Source organism: Nycticebus coucang, chromosome 9, assembly GCF_027406575.1.
Source record: "Nycticebus coucang isolate mNycCou1 chromosome 9, mNycCou1.pri, whole genome shotgun sequence".
In the NCBI taxonomy this organism is placed as follows: domain Eukaryota; kingdom Metazoa; phylum Chordata; class Mammalia; order Primates; family Lorisidae; genus Nycticebus; species Nycticebus coucang.
Genome location: NC_069788.1, coordinates 96050362 through 96071058, shown reverse-complemented (window position 1 = coordinate 96071058; position 20697 = coordinate 96050362). Strand labels below are relative to the sequence as shown.

Below are 20697 nucleotides of genomic sequence, written 5' to 3'. Positions count from 1 at the left end.
TCAGTTAGCCGGAAGTTAAAATCACTGGTATACGCGTAGAAACCACCCTGCAAGTCAGTCACTGTGCCAAGGGGAATGGGGTGGGGAGAGAAGGAATAGGGGGAGTTTCTGGATGAAAGAACAAAGAGGGAGACAACAGAATGAGAAGGGGTACGACGCTAAATTGGCATCTTATACTTCCCCCCACACACACTCTTGGTTACTATGGTTACTGACACCATGAATGCTGGCCCCTGAACGTGACTGGGGCCCCAGGCAGCCTCATTCAACTCCTCTCTCGCCCTGTCCCAGACCCCGTCTTTGCCATTTTGTGTGGAAAGGGACATATTCAACAATGTCCAGCTCTCAATCATTCTCAAGTCTACAGTGGTACTCAAAAGAAGCCTTATTCACTCTCCTCTGCCCAGAACACAAACGCTCTAAAACTTTCCTCTGTATCTAGAATCACCTCAGAAAAAAGACAGGCGTGTACCATTTGGAAACATGGGAACCTCTGAGGTATCAGAGGTTCTGCTTCCTGGAAATCAAGAACACACAGAAAAAGCAACAAGGCTGTCAAAAATAAAATGTTGACTCAAAATATGACAAGGAGCACTCCCCGTCCACCCACCACTAGCGGCTTCTCACCGTGCATGCCCGACACCCCCAGGCACATAGCTCAGAGGCTCCCTGGCCCTGCCATCTCAGCTGGATCCTGACTTGCATCTCAATCACACCACACAGACACGTGGCCTGCACGCACTGCAGAAACACACCAGGCAAGCACCAGACACCCATTCCCCGGCATTTCTACTGCCTGAAGACCATGCTGGGTTTTTTTTCCAGGCTTTATCCAAGGACGTTGAGTTTTCCATCACTGAATCTATAAAAGAAGGGAGGTAAAGAAGGGGCATCTGTACCAGGAGACCGTGAGTTTTCACATTCAACCTCTGGTTCCCAGTGAGAAAAAAAATAGGGAATACTGTAGGGTTGGGGGTTTTGGTTCATGTTTTACATAGCATAGTGTCCATATAAGACAGACTCAATAGACGCTTTTTGTAGACAGGGACCTAAGACCATGCATTCATGTTTTAGATAAATCATCATCATGCTTACTGTCTTTCTAGAATAAAGTTTTGTGCAATTGGGTGAAAGAAAGGATAAAAATGAAGTTAAATGAATCATGGTTCTGTGGTTAAGTGGAAAATCCAGGCTTAGGCAAAATTAAACAGATTTCCATAATGCAGGATTACCAGACAGAGGCATGCAAGGTAAAGGTGAGAGTTAAGTCAGACAGACCCAGGTTCAAGCCACAGATAACTATGGGCAAGTTACTTAAGTTCCATAGGCATAAGCATCATTCAGAAAGCAGGGGTAGTGATTTCCCCTGTTTCCTTGGATTATAAAGAGGATTATATGAGATAACGACTATAAAACACTTAGCCTAGCACTTAGCACATAGTCAATCAATAATTGGAAAAAATAAAAATACTTCGGTGATTTTAAAATATGTCCTCGGGTGGCACCTGTGGCTCAAAGGGGTAGGGTGCCGGTCCCATATGCTGGAGGTGGTAGGTTCAAACCCAGCCCCGGCCAAAAACCACAAATAAATAAATAAATTAATTAATTAATTAAAAAACTAATAATAAATAAAATACGTCCTCAAATTCACTGACGCTCCTCTTTTCAAAGTAAGCTTCATCACCCCCACCCCTCCCTAAATGGGAGGTAACTTCAGTGACCCTATGAGTTAGAAAGTGGGCCCAAGCCAGACACAAAATCTACTGGTACCTTGATCTTAGACTTCCCAACCTCCAATACAGTGAGAAATAAATTTCTGTTGTTTGCACTCTACCTAGTTTATGATATTTTGTTATAGCAGACCAAATGTGCTAAGAGGCGCAGCTAATAAAGTTAGTACAGGGGCTCCCCAAGGTCATCCATAAAGTTGCCACACATAGGAAAAATGGGAAATTATAGCTAAATATACCTTTGTTCACAAAACATTCATTACAAACTTTTACAAAGAGGCGGCCAACAGAGCAGTGGTGTTTGTTTATTTGTTTGGTCCTTTATTTATTTATTTATTTTGAGATAGAGTCTCACTCAGTAGAGTACTGTGGCATCCTAGCTCACAGCAACCTCAAACTCTTGGGCTCAAGCGATCCTCTTACCTCAGCCTCCCAAGTATCTGGGACTACAGGTGCCCACCACAGCACCAGGCTATTTGTAGAGACCTGGTCTCACTCTTGCTCAGGCTGTTCTCAAATTCCTGAGCTCAAGCAATCCACTCACCTCAGCCTCCTAGAGGGCTAGGATTATAGGCATAAGCCACTACACCCGCCCAGCCTTAGACCAGTGTTTTTCAACTTTTTTTAACTCATGGCACACTTAACCTTACAGTTAAACTTCCCTGGCACAATTAAATTATATTGATCTAAAAAAATAAAAATAAAGAATATACTTACTGTGCTTTGAACTTGTTTCAAAAATAATTTCATTAATGATCTTTAAAACTTTGGGGGGCGCACCTAAGATCCTCTCATGGCACACTAGTTGAAAATCAGTGACGTAGAGAATATTTTGTAAATATTTCAAAAATTCTGTAGAATAATAACTCGCACAAGTATTGTGATTCCCAACCATGTTCTTTCCCTGATCTTTTCTCAAATTTAACAGTGTTTTTTAAATCTAGATTAAGAATCCTGGGAGCCTAAGAGAGTCCCAGAAAGAGAGTCTGCTATGGGCAACCCTCCCAGATGATCTAGATGGTGAACCAAATGCTTCTCAAGAGGCTGACCTGGCACCTGCCCTGACTTCAAAGGCTGACCCCTGCAATGGTGACAGCAGCATAGCACAGGTACCACTCCTGAGGCCCTTATGATGCTCCAGCACTCTTCTAAGAGTATTGCACGTATCACTATATTGAATGTGCATAACCAACGAAGCTGGCTGTGATTATCTCTGTCTTATGGATGAGGAAACCAAGGCCCAGAGAAATGAAGCAATTTGCCCAAATCAGCCACTAGTAAGTGATGTAGTTTGAATTAGGACCTAGGCTATCTAAGACTATCAGGGAAGGAAGAGACTTTAACTCCTTTCCATAGGAGTGGCAGAGCCATCCCTCGAACCCAGGTCTTCCTACTCTAAATTCCTACAAGGTACAGAGGGTGACAACTGGCCCAGAGTCTACATTAAACCACTATAACATGCATTTATCTCCTATCAGGTTATTGTAAGAAGGTGTATGCTGAATAACTACTTCCCTTATGGCCTCAAATTCCACCATGAGAAATGAATCCCATTGGCCTAAATCAACCTTCTCAACCAGTAGAATCCAGGAACTGACCCAAGTTAGTCCATGGTTAAAATAGGTAACAAGAGACTTCCCCAATTTGCAGAGAAAAAAAATAAGTTAATAAATATGATCTCTTCCTCTCTAAGTTTTTTTTCCCATCAATTTTTCTTAAATATTTGATACCTCACTGCTTGTCTCATATGACAAAACAAGTGAATGTGTAGTTGTCAAATATTTTATCACACCAGATACAAAGCATCTCTCTCCTGCCTGTCAGGCTCATAGCACATTAAATTTAATAAGTTATACTATTTGTCTCTATTCTGCTAAAATATTTGGTGTGTTACTATATGGGGGACCTTCAGGTCTGCTTACACAGAAGAAACTGATTTTCCTGGCAGTAGAATTGTTGTTAGCTTTACTATCCGAATTACAAATATCGGCATTTTTAGGCCTGTTTGCAAAGGTCACTGTGACTCCCAGGTTCTCCATCACCTGAGCAAATCTTTGTTGTCTCTTCAGGCATCTCTTTTTAAACTGCAAATACCACTAACTCTCTTACATAGGGAAGTTGAGTGGGGAGATAAAAGGATCCTTTGCTGAACAGATAGTAATTGAAATCAGAACTCTATAGGAACTGGGGAGGGGTGTAGAGGATGGAAGGGAGAAGTGAAAAAAAAAAAATTCCCTGTGATTCTCTGGTTTATGTAGAAAAGCAAATCTTGTGTTTTCCTTTCCAATCCTACATTTTTTCCACCATTTCACTCTGCTTCAAAGTTACCTCCGTGGGAAGGGGAGGTGATGAGACCTGAGTTAAAAACCAGAATCTCCTGATACCCTATCCACCCCTAACCTCACCTCAACAACCTCTAATTCCCCTCCCTCCCATCTCCCTGGCACTGGGAATAGCAAAGGAAGAAAACTTGATTCCTTTTGTGACCACCACTGTCCTTTGCCAGTGGTTGCCCTCACCCTCCAACCTAAATGGAGGGTTAGGAAGTCAGGTGTCCAAAAACAAAACAAAAAAAAAAAAAAAAAAAAAAAAAGAAAGAAAGAAAGTCAGGTTTCAATTGTGGGGATTCATAGGACTCAATTGCAGACACTCATGAGGGAGAAAAATTATCTCAAACTGTGTCCATAAATCACAAATAAATGTTCTAGAAAGTAAATATGAGGTCTGACACAGATAAACTGTAAAGTGTCTCCAGACAGCACCCCTAGGGCCAGAGCCCAGAAGCGGGTGGTCCTTTTATCTTCTGTAATTCATACAGAGAGAAATCAGCCAAGTGGGTGTGACCAGCACAATGACTGCACACTGAGTGCCACATTTAGGTAGATTCTGTAACCAAGCTGTGCAGAGCTGAGCCCATAACCGATTCTAACCTTATCTGGGTCACCTGGTAAGTGCCCTTTATAACAGAATCTGAGTACAGGAAAAGATTGTCACTTTCGTTCACCTCTCTTCTTCAGCCACAGGAGCTGTCCAAACTGAAATCTCCTAATTGGCTACCAGTAAATTGTCTTCTTTCTGTTTTATCATTAAACTTACTCTCTAATTCCCTGCTTACTAAAAGTAAAAAAGGAATCCACTAGCTCCCTGTGCCTATGTCAAATACACTTCACACCATATCTCAGCTGTGGTTGAAGTTTCCCAGTTGGGGGCAAGACTATATGGTATTTTTTAAATGCATCTGATTTAAAATGAGGTTCATATGGAGCCAATGCACAGACGTTTTGGAAAGGGGATGGAATAGCACAGTCAACCCGTCTAGTCTTGATTTTGCCTAGGGAGGGCTGGGATTGGCAAAAGCACAATGAAGCTCCTTAGACACTGCTGGAAAAAACGCTGAACCAAATCTTGGCCCAAACAATGTTTGGAACATCATTTCTCTTTCTAGGATAATTGTGGTAATTTTGGCACATTATTTATCTCATTTGGAATGCCGATCTCCTGAAAGTTGAATATTAAATCAAAACCAGATTATTTTCTTTCTGCAAAATCTAAATTATACAAATGTGTATTTGGAAACATATTAATAAAGCACTTAAGTAACCTAGCAAGTTGAATATATATGGCTCCTAGTCACAAGAGACCTAAATCTCCTTTCAGCCAAAACAGCATAAGTGGGGTCCAAAGGCCTTCACCTGAGTTTATAGGATGACGTAAGTGTTAGCCTATGGCAGTAAATACAACCTACTGAAAACAGCCACTAACTAAAGACTCTCTGATCGACAACAAACTGTTTCCTCTCAATTTCTCAGAGAAATCTTTGAATACACTTCTGGGTTTGAAAAAAACAGGAGAGTGTGGAATGGACAAAGACCCCAGATGAAAGGAAAGATTGAAGGACATTTTCCTGGATGTAGACATCAAAAGGACTTGATTGGCCCCAACTCTGCCAGTTTGCAACTCTGGGCTCTCAGATAAATCATTTATCCTTTCAACATCTTAGTTTATACACCGGTAAATCTAGGATTCTAATATCTACAAAAATAGAGCTGTTGAAAGAACAAATGAGATCATTTGTAAAAAGCATTCTGTAAAATGAAAGGTGCTATCCACACAAGGGATGGGCCTCTCTGGAAGTTTGCATTCAAGTGTGCACTAAAAGTGTAGCTTAAAAAAAAAAAAAAAATTAACTCCAGGTTACAGCTTTGCTTCTTTTCTCTCTCTCTCTTTTTTTTTTTTTTTTGCTTCGTTCTTAAATGGGTTAAATACCTAGAAATAGCCACACTACAATAGCTAATACGACCATATCTTTGTCAGGCTACATCTGTCCACCCACCCCAGTCCCAGGCAGCCTATTCATTTTTGGTGAATGAGGAGAAAGGAAGAAAAACAGTCCACTGGAGGTTTAGAGCAGAGGTGTCCTATCTTTTTTTTCTCTCTCCTACACATTGGAAGAATAAGAGTTGTTTTGGGCCACACGTTAAATACACAAACACTAACAAAAACTGATGAGCAAAAAAACTGGGGTGGGGGGGGAACTTGCATACTTTTTGTGATATCTGACACCACAGATAAGCAAAAAAGTCCTCACAAAATGAGCATGTGGCCCACATGCCACATTTTGGACATACTAGCTGGGAGCCTACGAGGCAGCGGGAATATTAGTGTGCTTTCCAATCTCCCATCACCTAGGGATAACCTTCCTTTCTCCTTATTTGTACTTTGCCACCTGTAGCTCAAAGGAGTCTTGGAATTTCTGTGATGTATAAAAGCTTCAGTCCTCTCCAATCCATCCTTCCAGCCACCCATTCATTCAGCGAGTTTCTACTGTGTGCCAGGCATGTCCCAGGGCATAGGGAGTGTGACAATGAACAAACAGGGAAAGTCAAAAAGCTCACGTGCTAGTGAAGGAGGATGGCTTCATATGTGACCCTAAGTAAGTAAAATGGTTTCAGTTCCTGACAAATACCAGGAAGACAATTGAGCAGGTGACATAATAGAAAGTGACAGGGCAAAGGGAACAGGGAAAGAGTCTTCAGATGGGACAGGGAAGCTCCTGTTAACAAGAGGACGTGATGGAAAGAAGCCAGTTGTGTGAACGTATATTACCAGCTATGGAAACGGCAGATGCAAAAGCCCCAATAAAAGAACAAGTGTGATCTATTTGACAAACAAAAGGAAGCCCACCAGCCTGAAGGTCAAATTAAGGGAGGGAAGTGCGAGAGACAAAGCCAAGGAGGTAGATAAAGGCAACGTCAATGGCCACTTTCCACACGGGAGGACAGTGAAGCCCAGAGAGGCTAAATGAGCAGCCTAAAGTCACACAGCTAATTAACGCTACAGCTGGTTGTAAAATCTAACTCTTTTGTCCCCAAAGCCAGAGTTTTTTACACCACATTGATCTGTTTGCCTCTAGTCAGGAGACTGTTTGCTGACCTTGTTGGTTTTTAAAAGCTCTTAATGTACACAAGCAGCAAGCAAATACCAGTTTTAAGCAGAAAAACATCAACAAGTGATCCTGGTGGTTTAAAAAGCACATAAATTCTGCTTTGAAAACTAAGACCTCCTTACACAGACACCACCTCTCTTTGTTGATGGCTCTGTTCTGTGAGCATGGGGGAAGGCCATAGCTCACCAGAGACTAATCATTTTACATTTAGGTCTTATTTTTTCACCTCCACCTCTTGACGGTGCTTGGCTTAATTCACCCAAGTGCAATCAAAACCAATCTATCCTCAAACCACCCTCATTTTATGCTATTAAACTGTCAGGTAAATGAGGCTGTAAGCAAAACATTATAATTACACCTTCCTTCCACACCTCGTGAGCACCTCCACCTGAAGGTTCAAGTCTGTTGACAGCCATGTCCTACAGTCTGCATAATGTGAATTGTCCCTCCCCTCTCCCCTTACAATCCTACACTCCCCTTCATCTTTGCCCTGCTAACCACGCTTGGTCTAGGTAAACATGAACCTCCCAAGAACAGACCTAAATGCTTTCCAGTGGTCAGTGACTTGTCCACCAGACATAGAAGTAAAGCTACCATTGGCTGGATAAATCAGTAGAGAAAGGGATGAGTAAGGGAAGGCTGACTCACTGCCTCACTCACATTTCTCCTCTCTCTCCTCCTCTTTTCTGTTTTGTCTCTTCCAATTCTTCTTCCTCGTCATCCTTTCTCTTCCCAACAAGCTTCTCCAACCCCTGGGCTTTGGGCACTTCACCAGGTAAGAGCCGGAGGTCCCAATAACTTAAGAGACACAGACCAGTAGCGTGTTTAAGAGTCCAGATTCTAGTCCTGTCCCACCACCTACTAACTAGCTGTGCAACTTTAGGCAAGTTACTCAATCTCTTTGTTCTGCAGTTCACGCATCTGTAAAATTAGGATAATGCCTCCCTCCTGAGATATTTGTGAATATTATGATAAAACGTTTTGTGAACATTAATATATGGAAGGCATTAGCCAGTTCCTTATAATTCTATACAAATGTGAGATAAACCACCCTCCCGCCACACCCTGCTTTTGCCTCCACCCCCTGGCTAGAAAAAACTATTGTCACCCCCACCTTCAAGAACAAATGTGCACAAAGTCAGAGCACCTCACTGGGAGGCAGCTTACTGGTGTCCTGATGGCAATCAAGTGCCAAATGGGACAATAACACTTACACCATCAGGTTAGTATTGCGAAAGTAATCACATGAAATAATGCACATAAAACACCTGGCATGCAATGATTGCTCATTAAATGCTGTTATTTTTATTGAGATCTTTTCATTTTTAGCACCATTGGTGGTAACTGCAGATGCTATTTGCACACTTCTCCTCACTGTGTCAGGCTGTAAAATGTGTAAAATCCACCTGTGTTTATCACTGTGACATGAACATATAGAATCATGATCATTCTAAATATATGTGTGAAGAGGCAAGGCCAGCTTCACAAACTCTTGCAGTCTTGCAGAGGCAGTCTTGCAGCACTGCCTCTGTGCCAGCGTTCTCCGAAGAGCCGGACCCCACCATTTCGGCAGCTGCCCACTTGACACACCCCTTGGACTGAACTTAACTCAGAAGGTTTTCCTCAAGACTTGTCCCCCTGGCTGCCATCCTAGTCATTCCAATTCTTCCCCCTCCACAGTTTCTGTACACAAAGCCTGTTGAGTCCATGTCCTCCATAGCTCCCTGCTCCATTCATCACTCCCTGCCCATATCAGACCCCCTGGCCCAGGCCACCACTGTATCTGGTCGCTCAAGAACCACATAGTACTTGTTCTGAAACTAAGTTCAAGGCCGGAATGGTCACTCATTATATTATACCTAGCGCTCTTGGAGGCCTAGGCAGGTGGATTGCTTGAGCTCGAAAGTTAGAGACCAGTCTGGCAAGAGCAAGACCTTGTCTGTACTAAAAATAGAAAAAAACTAGCCGGGCATGGTAGCACATCCCTATAGTCCTACTACGTGAGAGGCTGAGACAAGATGATTGCTCAAGCCTGAAAGTTTGAGTTTGCTGTTAGCTATGATGCCATGACACTCTACCCAAGGAGACAGAGTAAGACTATCTCAAAAAAAGATTTAAAAAAAAGAAACTTAGTTCAGATCATGTTACTCCTCAGCTTAAAACTCTTTAGTGGCTTAAGAGAAAGACTGCACTCCTCCTTCCGCCCTACAACATTATCCTACCTCCGCCTACACAGGGCTCTGGAATCTCACCCTGCACATCCCCCAGTCACATCTCAAAACACAAGCTCCCTTGCTCTGCTCTAGCCCTGAGAAACTCCTTCCTGTTCCTCATATACACATGCTCCTCTGCCTCAGGACCTTTGCACTCGCTGTTCCATCTTCTGCAACAGTTCCTCTACTCTTTAAGCAATTAACACCTATACAACTCTAAGTACAACTGTCACCTCCTCAGGGAAGCCTTCCCTAACTACCTTCTTCCCCTGTCCCTGTCAATCTCTTCTATGGGACACTTTCTGGAAACTCAGATGCTCTCCTTATCACAGAACGTGTATAAACTTTTAATTATGCACTCTTCCATGCAATGAACGACTCAGCTCTGTCTCACTCTGAGAAGGCAGAGCTTTTGACTGTCCTGTCTGGCTGTATCTCCAGTGCCTAAGCCAGTGCTTGGCTTATAGTAAGTATTTGATAAATATATTTTGCAGGGATCTCTCCCCCACAAAAGCCCAGGTACACATTCATATTTCCAGAGATTCAAAATACAGACAAAATAGAAGATTTTGGCTGTACTTAGGGTGTAACAGCTTGGGTGTTAATAAAGGCAAAATACCTCTTCACCCATTCTTCAACTGCCAGTCAATTCATGAGACATCAACTCAACAAATAAGCAGGTTTCCTCATTCCACTTTGGATAAAAAGAAGAAACGGGCTCCCGAAGAACATTAAACACACACACACACCCCTCAAATAAACAAATGTCAAGCCCAGTACACACAGAGGCATTGCTTAGCCCCACTTGCCATGAGAAATGCCCAAGAGCATCCTAGTAATAACTGGACAAGTGATTTCAACTTCCTCTGCTTTCACTGCTTCACTCAGGAGAAGCCTTAACATCTGCATGCTAGTTACACACACGGTGGCCAACGCTAAGCACACACAAATCTGTCTTAATCACTCCCTTATGCACCAAGGGAACACGATCACCTTCATAAAAGCGTATAAACCATACCACTTCCCTGGCGGCCACACTGCGCGCCCCTCGCCAACCCCACCCTTCTTGCAAACCACCCCTCCTCCCCTTTCTACTCCGTCCTGAGCCCAACTAGCTGCCAGGTTTAGTAATAATACTGAGCACAGACTCAGGAGGCCCCTGTGGGCTCCATTATTCTGTATACCCGGCGAGAAGGTCCACCCCCGGGGACGGCTGCTGCAGATCCAACCCCACTCGCTGCCAGGAAACCTTTTCCACTGAGGACACCCTGGGCACGCGGCGCAGCTCCAGGTCCAGGCGAAGGCACCCCACCCATCTGTCAGACAGACAAAGATCACCAGAAACAAAGGACAGACACACACACTCGTATACACACACACACACACACACACACACACACACGCACACTCACACACTCAAAGTCAAAAGCAAATGCCGATGTGGTGCAATTTCAAACCCAACCGCCGGTTTGGTCTATTGAAATAGACTTTTCAGACAATCAAGGAGGGCCAGGATTATGTGATGATGATGGGCACTATCTGGGTTCGGAGCCCACGCTGCCTCCGCCCTCCTCCCACCCGCGCTGGGTTCCCAGGCGCATTTCCCAGCCTCAGGACACACGGTGCCAGGAGCGAGAGTGCTTCCACTCAGGGAAGCGCGCACACGCAGGAGATGCAGGCAGGGCGAGGGCGGCCAAAAGTAGGAAATACCAACCTTTAGGATCCCAGTTCACCTGTTTTCTTGGCGTCTCAATTGGAAATTTCATTGCTCCGTTGCCCAGAAGGGGAGGAAATGAAAAGAATCAAAATAATAACAAAGTCCTCAAGCTTTACACTGCTCGGTACAGCGGTCGGATAAAACAATTCCCAGAGATGGGGGAGCCTTGGACTGGCTCGGGGAGGAATCCCAGAGAAAGACAGGTGGGGAAATAGCAGCTTGAGAGAGTACTGGGGACAGCTTGGGTGTTTGCCCCGGTTGTGGGGTGGCTGGCCGCGGCCCCGTGGGTAAAAGGAAAAGTAAGATCTGAAAGGGGTGGACGAGAGGATGGAGAGGAAGGCTTGGAAAGATGAGAGCCAAGCTGCTTCCCAAAAGCGAAACGGGCTGGTTGGGCGCTAAGCAGCCGGAAGGCCGGGGCTAGGGAGAAGCCCACTGCAGTGTCACTCCGGCCCCCGAAGGCGTGTGCGCACACACTCCCGTACACACACTCTCACACACTCTCCCGGACGCGCGCCCGGCCGAGCACGTCAGCCTCGCTCGACCGCGCATAGCGCACACGCCCCACCCTGGCAGCAGCTCCTCGCCCGCGGCGACGCCCCCTACTCCGAGCTCCCCGAAAGCCATTGGACGCAGGGATGGCGCGGTGCCCGGGAAGCGCGCGGCGAGGGCGACCCTCCCCGCCGCGCGCCGCAGACTCCGCGCGGCGACTGTGGGCTCAGGGCGCGCACTGGGCAGGGGCGCGCCGTTCGGGGAGCCGCGCTGAGCCCCAGGCGTCCGGCCCCAGGCAGCCGGAGACGGCGGACTTGCCCAGGGGGCGGCGGGGGACGGCGGTGGGGCGTCAGGAGAGCCGCGGCGGGCGGCGAAGCGAGCGGCGTGCACGCAGCTACTTACTGACTCGGCCGGCCGGCGGGTGTGGAGGCGGCCGCGGCGCGCTGGGTAGAACTGCAGCCGGAGACACGCTTCGCTGCCTGGAAGGCGCTGCAGAAGGCGGAGGAAGGGCCGCTGCGGCCTCGCAGCAGACCTCAGCCTCGGGGAGTCGCCTCTCTCGCTCCCTCCTTCTTTTCTCACTTCATTTTTTCTCTCCCGTCTCTTCCCGCGCTTGGTTCTCCCGCTTGAGCACCGAACCCACGTACCCGCGCGCTCCGAGGAGGCTGGTGCCAGCCATGAGCCTTTTGTTCGGGGACCGCTCCGCGTCGGCTCGGCTTTCCCCACACGAGGATGCTCGCTCCCCAGGCGCAACTTGGTCCCTTCCCCAGCTACCTGCAGCCCAGCTGGGGCAGCAGATGGAGGCTGAAAAGCGGAGCTGGAGAGAGGCGCGGCGGCCCCCGAGGAAAACGGAGTTGCCAAGACCCTGCAGCTCTGGGAATCCGCAGCCCGGGAACCCAGACACCCAGTAGGGGCGGGTGGGGAGGGACCCCAGTTATATTCCCAGAAAGAGGCTAACCCTGGAGCGTTCCCCTCCTCTCCCACCCCTCTCAGCGGCCCTGTCTGAAACCCCACAGGGTTTTGTGGAGGGGGGCCTCAGTCTCCAGAAATGCCTAGTGGTGCTGAGGTGCTCTTGAATGATCACTCCAAGCATCAACATGAATGGTGCTGACAAACTCATTCGGATGCCTAGCAACGGGCCTTGCGTGTAGTAGATGCTCAAGAAATACTTAATAAATGAGGGCGTGAATTGCAGGCAGCACTGTTGGGTAGGAAGTAATTTAAGTTCCTACTCTGGCGTAGAGGTAAGGTGACTGAAATTTGTTGTTCATTCAACATATATATCGGACACTTTCTATGTGCCATCCCTGTGCTTGGTGCTGGCCATGTGGCACGGAACAAGATAGACATGGCCCCTGCCCTCATGGGGCTTACCGTCTAGTGCCATAGGTAGAGTACCATCACCTTTGCTTATGAAATGGCAAATGACTCCCCAGCTACTTCCCAAGCCTGCCAGGTGTGGGAACTCTACACCAGCAGTTGTTCTCCAAATTACGTGTCACTCTAGGGCTCCTTGTGGCTTCTGGGGAGCCCTATGTCAGCATCTTTCTCAACATGCAGGTTTCTGAGTCCCTGGGCAAGGTCCACAGAGGTCCCCTGTGATCTATGGGGAAGGTTGGTAAGTGCTTTGTCACTGACCCTACAGGCAGCTGGACTAGAGCCCTGAGTTCTCTGCAGATCCCCATCAGGCAAAACTTGTGCCAATCTGATCACAAGTTCCCCAGGTGCTTCAGAATCACCTCCTGCAGACTATTTCCACCCTTTGTTTCCCTCTACAAGAAGAAAGCTGAGAGGATCATGGCACATGGAAATGACACAAACAAGGAATCTCTTCTTCTCCCAGCCATGTCCTCGGGAACACCAGTGTGTATGTATTAATAAATTCTGTTCTGAAGTCAGAGGAGCTGCTTTTGAGCCCCTAGGAAAGGCTCACAAGCCTTGCTATATCCTCTCCACCTTAGCTGTTCATGAGCAGTTGAGCTCCAGCTCAGTCACTGCAAGACAATGTTTTTACCTGCATCAGAGTCAGAAAGGGGTGTCAGCAGAGCAAGCTACCCTTTCTCCTGAATCCTCTGAGGAGGGAGAGGCAAGACTGACATTTATTGAATGCCCCCTTCATTTCTCATATTTCTCTCCTTTCATCTTCCCCGCATCACTTTGAGGATGCTCTAACTGGCCTCCTTTACAGATGAGAAGATCAAGGCTTAGAGGGATAAAGCAACACTCCCAAGGCCACAGTACACAGATCCAAACCCAAGAATGCATGACCCAAAGGCCCATGTTCTCTATGCCAGAACCTGGTGAGCTCATCTGGTCCCTGGACCCATGAATCTAATCCTGAAGCTGTCAGATGCGTTCTTTGGGGGGAATGAAAATCTAAATATTGTGTTATCTAAGACCTCAGCCCCTCTTCCTTTGAATTGGGCTATCGTTTTTTAGGATCAACATCAGGGAGTTAGTTCGATGTCCAAGGCAAATTCCTGTGCCCCCCCTCCACAAAAATGGCAGCCTTAGGATGTATCATCATTCAGCCAATCAACAAACATTCATTGAGCATTGCTCCTGTGATCCTCAGCAGAAGGTATTTTGTCTCTGGGTAATCAAGGACTTTCTCTAGAATGGCATCTGCAGGACAGTTACGGGGGAGGGGGCGCTGGAGAGGTTTGGGTTGTATGCAGTTGTGGGTAGGGAGAGCAGGACCTGAATCTAGTCGTTCTCCTGGTCTGAGTTAAAGATTTGTGTGGGCACTGACCTTTGGGGTCACCTCTCTGCTAAATCACTGGGCGCCTCCTGCCTCTCCTCTTTTTCTAGCACCAACCTCTCACTTCCACTTCTATTCTCTTTTCTCAGAATGTGGACAAAGACAACTTTGGGGCAAAACAAAACAAAACCACACCAGAAATAAAAAAGTAAATAAACCCCAGCACCCTCTCCCCCAAAGTGCCTGAGATCAAATCCAACTCCTCAGCTGCGTTATTTGACCAAGACTGCACCGGCGTGGGGCTGGGATGGGGGGAAGCGGGTAGGTGAGACCTGCTCTAAGAAAACTCAACACATTAACCCGTTGGGTTACTGCAGTCCCCTTCCATCGCCTTCACTTCTACCCTTTGGTTGTTGACAGACTGGATTCCACTTACCCACAGAAGGAAAGAAGTGATCTGTGTAGAGAAAACACATCTAAAAGAGACGCTGCGCGGAGCGGTTCCCTCTCCCTCTGCGCCACCGCAACTTCCATAGCTATTGCTTCGGGCGGGTTGAGACTGGTGGAAAGAGGCCGCCTGGCGTTCCTATGGCAGGAAAACAAAGCATCGTGGAGCAAAGTCTCCCTGTGCTCGCCGTCCCCCACCAGGAGCCCCAGGCTGGCTGCGCCCGCTTCCCGGGGACATCCGGTGGAAAGCTCTGCTGCCACTAGCGCGGGTCTCTGCTGCTCAGAATCTGCCCGGCCGACCGGGGAGCAGCGATAGTTGCCGCACCGCTTAAACGCGTGCCTTGTGTCCCCACAAGAGCAGGCTGGGGAAGCCCAAAAACCTCAACCATCCCTGAAGACGAAGTTTCCCGGAGTTGGCTTGCTCCTGAACTCCCTCCCCACGCTGCAGCCCCGAATGGTTGTGAGACCCGAGAGGGTGCTGCCTGCTGCGCGGGCGCCTGGGGTGGCTGGCAGTGAACAGCCCAGCCAGAGGAGAGTCCAACACGGATTCCGGGGTGAGGCAGGAGAATTTCCTGGGACAGAAAATCCCGGGGAGTGATGGTGCAGCTTGGGGAATCCTGCTTAGTGTTGGTTCTGCAAACGGAAGGCGGGGCGGGGGTTGGGGGGGTGAAACTGATTAGTATCTGCTTTGAATTCACCGATATGAAGATGGATTCATTAATCTGTCTTGGATTGTTTCCCTTTGGTTTCTTCATTCTTCCCTGAACTCCAGAAGAGATCCAGTTTCCCATCTTTCCCCCACCTCTGACACACCTTCAAGTCGCCTCCAAAGAACTGCAGTCGGGTTTCCAGGTCTTTTTGTGAAGATACCCCGCCCCCACGCACACTCACACGCCCCGCGTAGACCCACTCAGTGGTAAAACTGCTAGGGTTATACATAGATGTTAACTTGAATTTCGTCTCCCACCAGAAATGTTTTCTTTCCCCAGGGAAGTTTCCACATTGTTATCAAAATCTAACCACTCCTACATTTATATTCTTGTCCCAACCAGCATCTGCAAAAACACACCCTTAAATACACGTTGCTCTAATCTTGGGCTTTGCTTTTGGCTTGGAAAAACTGGAAACACGTCAGCAGTGAAAGGGCAGAGGGTGTCATGTATCATACTCATGGAAACACGAAGTAGGGCTGGTCCATAACAAACTCTGTGCGTAAACCCTGAAGGTTTGTTTTGATGACTCAAACCCCTGATTGGGGATTAATAAGGACGACACGCCATGGACTCCAAAGACGTTGTAATTAAAGTGTCAGGCTGATGAACATGTTTCATAACCTCGAAAGAACTGATCTTCCCTGTAAGCTTCTGTATTTTAAACTCAGCCCTTAACAAAGTATTGGTCTGACAATTAAGTTCTCCAACACATCCTAGAAAAAGTGCTACACGCCTCAGTGCTGAATAGCTCTACAGTCACCTTAGAAGTACTCCTCTTGGCCAAACTACACGAGATATTGTTAAGATACTGTAAGCCAAATAGCTTGCAAAAATGTACAGACCTAGAATCCTGCTTCCTATAAAACAAGTTTTAAGGCGATTCCCTCTTTCTGGGCTACCACCAAACCGTAACCCCAGGTCATTCTTTTAAGGTAGAGCTATAATACTTTTGTATTTCCCTTCAACTTCTTATTTTCAATTTTCAAACACACAGAAAAGATACAGGTGTTTTAAGACCAAAGCTGTGGGATCCTTTTGTAGTTCATAAGCATGGTGATTGGGTTTTCACATGCATATGTGAGGTGCGCCTCCCTCAAATCATCAGCGCTTGTTTCATGTGTCTGATGTGAGGGTGAAGAAAGAAGAAAGAAAGCCAGTGCTGTGGTTTGTTTGCGTTCATCCAAAATTAATATTGAAACTTAATCCCTCTTAATGCAATAGTATTCAGAGGTGGAGCTTTTAGATGACTAGGTCATGTGGACACCTAATGAATTCGGGCCTTTATAAAAGGGCTTGAGGGAGGGAGTTTGGCTTTTTTTGCCCTTCTGCAATGTGAGGATGCAGCGAGAAGATGCTACGTTGGAAGTAGAGAGCAAGCCTTACCAGACTTGATGGTGCCTTGATTTGGGACTTTCCAGCCTCTAGAGCAGTGAGATGTAAATTTCTACTACTTATGAATTACCTGGTCCAGGGGTGAAGAACCTGTGGCCTTAGGGCCTTTCTAGATGCTTGAGTGCAGCCTTTTGGCTGAATCTCAATTTTACAGAACAAATCCTAGTCTGAGGTATTTTGTTATAGCACCACGAAAGGGCTAAGATAACCAGCATCCAAAGATCGTCTTCAGTTGTTATGTCTGTTTAATGTATTTTACTCCATAAAAGTCCTTCTGTCTTTTTTTAAATGACATTGATGTTTGCTTTCTGGTAATGCTTAATGTCACACTGTATCTAAACACAAATTTAGTTATAAAGAAGAAAATTATTTCCTGACAACTGCAGGTTATTTTAATAACGTATTGCCTTCTATAAACTCAGTATCTGTGCTAGTATCCATAGACTAGAAGGCAATTTTATCCCACTCACTGAAGTTTCTCTTCTCCTTCCTTAGATTTACTCAAAGAAGTCATCTTTGTTTCTTATCCCCCAAAAGGCCATGTTTCAGAGATGGATGAATGTTTTCATATATACACTACAAGATAACAGGCACATATGGTATTTTACTGAATTTAAAAATGAAATCTTAGCAAGGTCATACACCATAGTGAATGAGTGCTGATATTCATGTCATTCTGGGAAGGTTTAATTTGAACCAAAACTTTCAGGCATGTAGAAGATTTGCATGCTCTTAATAACCTATTTATTTATGAGAAATCTTATTCCCAGTGTCTTCCAGCTTAGCAGAGTTGAAAATTCTTTAGAGGGACCTACCGTCTGGGCATATTTACAGATACTTCTCCCAGAGAGCCAACAAAAGGCTTAGAATAGTCTAACCAGTAGAAAAGATTTTGTTCTTAGGGGATAGGGCAATAGCTTCAGCATCCAGTGAGAGTGTTTGAAATATATTTATTTCATTTTTGTGGCTTTTAAAGCTACTGTTTGGTTGAAAATGATTGGTAATGCTAGGACTTTCCTCTCCTACAGCTAAGTTAGCTAATTGTTTGCTGAGTCATAGAACCATATTTGAAAAAAGTTATTTCAAGATTCCCAGTTCAGTTTTCCACTCCTATTTTTTTTCAAGACAGAGTCTCACTGTGTTGCCGAGGCTAAAGTGCCATGGCATCAGCCTACCTCACAGTAACCTCAAACCCCTGGGTTCAAGCAATCCTCCTGCTTCACCCTCCCAAGTAGCAGGGACTACAAGTACCCACCACCATGCCCTGGTTAATGTTTCTGTTTTTGGTAGAGGTGGGGTCTCATTCTTGTTCAGGCTAATCTTGAACTCTCAAGCTCAAGAGATCCTCCCACCTTGGCCTCCCAGAGTGCTAGGATTACAGGTGTGAGCCACTGCACCCAGCAGTTTTCTACTTCGAAACAAAATTCTACACAGACTATGTGACTATCCAAAATTTCTAACTCTGTCTAAAGAAAGATATTTCAAACCCTTTGTTGATAGACTTTCCCAATATTTAAGAACCTTTGGTGAGGTAAAAATCTTTTCTTCCAGTGTAAATCTCTTCCTTCTTTGGGTTTTCCAATACTTAAATGAAGATGAAGAGGTAATAGGACCCTTCCAATGATTTTTTTATCTATTGAGAATTAAACTTCCCAACATCCTTTCCACATGTCAAATAACTCTTTTTACCCTTTTATTAATATGTGAAGACATTTGGCCAACTCATTCTTTTTCTTAAAGCATCATTTTCACTATAAGTTGCAGAAAAAAACATTCAAAATTTCTCTAAGCTTTGGTGAGATTTTCCATCTATAAACTAAAGATCAGTAATAAGTACAAGGTATCTGAACAACTTACACACATTTTAGTCAGCCATCCTTTTCAGTGGGAGTACTGCACAATTAAGCAAGTGCATAATGCCAAGCTTCATTCAGTTTCCTCCTCTATAATATGAGGCACTGAATATCTGACTAGCTCTACCTACAGAGTTTCTCTAAGGAGATATTAGATGTGAAAGTGCTTTGTAAACTGCACAAGGACTCAGATTAAATGGATCATCCATAGGATTACTTGCTCTGTAAGACTGTCCTTACTCTCCGCCAGGCGCATAGCAACCACTTTTTAAAATAACCCCATTTATTTTTCATAACAGTCCTAGAAGACTGGTATTATTGTTATCGTAATTTCATTTAAATAATACCTGTCATGTATGAGGCACATAAATATTTATGGAGGAGAAAATTGGAACTTGGACAGGCTAGTGCTTGTCCAAATAAACATGGCTAAAGATGGAAGTAGAAATCAAACCAGAGCTGTTGGACTGAAGTCCAGGACCCACAAATCTCTAAGTCAAATTACCATTCCCCATGTAGAGCTAATTACATAAAGTTTTGACCTCTTGAGTAGAGTCAGTTCCACTGGAAGATGTAGTTGAAATTGTCTCAACCCTTTTCCCATCTCTCAGTCATCTCCCCAACTCCAGAGTCCTGTGCTTTTATATTATTCTCCCTATCCAAGTGTGCTTTCTAAGAGGACTAACACCTAAAGACAGTATTCTTTCCACTCCAGAGGGATTTGCATTTTAATAGCAGGTGAACCAGTAAGCCAAAGTAGTAAAAACTAAATCTTAGGCCATCAGGTATCACCAAACAAATAAAAGAAGCATGGGGAAAAAGTGAGTAGGGAGGGAGGTAGGAAAACTTTGTTATGCCCCTGTAATCACACTAAACATGTGGCCAATTTGAAGTATTTACTCAGATATGCAGTCTTGTTGGAATTGCTTTGACTTTAACCCAGTTCTCCATGACCACATCACATCGCTTGGCCTACTTGTACTCTTTTGGTGGTTGATTAATAGCACTGAGTATAGAAAGAGCATCTCTTTCCAGTTTATATAGTGCTTCTATGTTTAGATTCTAATGCTCTATTTTTAATAGCCATCTAATGTTATTGATACCAATAAAATAGTGATCCATTTGGACCTGGAAAAGAATTTCATCAGGAATCAAAATTAAGCTAAAAACTATAATTTCTAGAAGTCTTACTGCATCTCTTATGAAACATTATTCTTTTTAATTTCTTTCTAAATTTATTTATTTTTCAAAAAGGGTTTCAAAAGAACCATGTCCTCAGATTTTAAAGAGTTGTAAAAGTGGTCGTAATCTTCAGTTAGAGGGAACCCAACAATTTTAGATAACGTCCCTTTGTTATGCTCAGACCGTGGTAAAATCGTGGCTACTCAGGACTCATCCAAGCCTAGGATGGCCCTTCCAGCCTAGATGGCAATGGGAAAAGGCGCCCCCTTGGAAGAGCACATTGGCACTAACCTGACTTGCCCACAGAGCTTTAGTTTTTTGCTCATGGTGGAAGACATTTTGGGGGGGAGTGGGGTGGTAGGGATGTATAGGAAGGACATGCTGATATTAGGAAGCACAGCAATGTTCCACACTCACCCCTTCAGCCTGGTGCCTGTATTTAATGCATACACTAAGCAACTGCATGCTCTGGACCTTTATGTAAAATATATAGATAAATACAATGAGTGGGAGTGTATGATGAATTCCTATTATTCAAGGTCAAGTTGTGAAAAAAATATTTAAGCACTTTAAATCATACATGAATTCAAATTAAGTTTAGCTTAGTTCTGAGGGAGAATATAAATTATTTGTCATTTCTGAACATTTTCAGCAACTCTTGTTTTCCTAAGTGCTATTTTTCTCAGTTGGAAAAAGATCAAAATATTATAGCTGTGCAACATCACAACCATGTTCTTTCTTGAGAGCATAGCATTAAGCTTCAATTATTTTTGATCCATGAATGATAAAAATAAATTTAATTCTAAGGTATTAGGAA

The 20697-nt window shown here is 45.0% G+C and overlaps 1 protein-coding gene and 1 pseudogene across 2 annotated transcripts in view; one reads left to right on the top strand and one right to left on the bottom strand.

Annotated features, from left to right (window-relative positions):
* Positions 1-15228, bottom strand: part of KCNK10 (potassium two pore domain channel subfamily K member 10) — a 153599-nt gene extending 138371 nt beyond the window's left edge. The window contains exon 1 of one of the 2 annotated variants that reach the window (XM_053603475.1): positions 14730-15228. In XM_053603475.1, coding sequence (XP_053459450.1) covers positions 14730-14769 — 40 coding nt within the window. In that variant the 5' untranslated portion in view covers positions 14770-15228. Of the gene's footprint in view, positions 1-11103; positions 11605-14729 lie in introns of those variants that run through there. The other variant, XM_053603474.1, reaches the window with a different exon arrangement.
* Positions 15229-16482: 1254 nt separating this feature from the next.
* Positions 16483-16580, top strand: LOC128595276 (uncharacterized; annotated as a pseudogene).
* The last annotated feature ends 4117 nt before the right edge of the window (positions 16581-20697 follow it).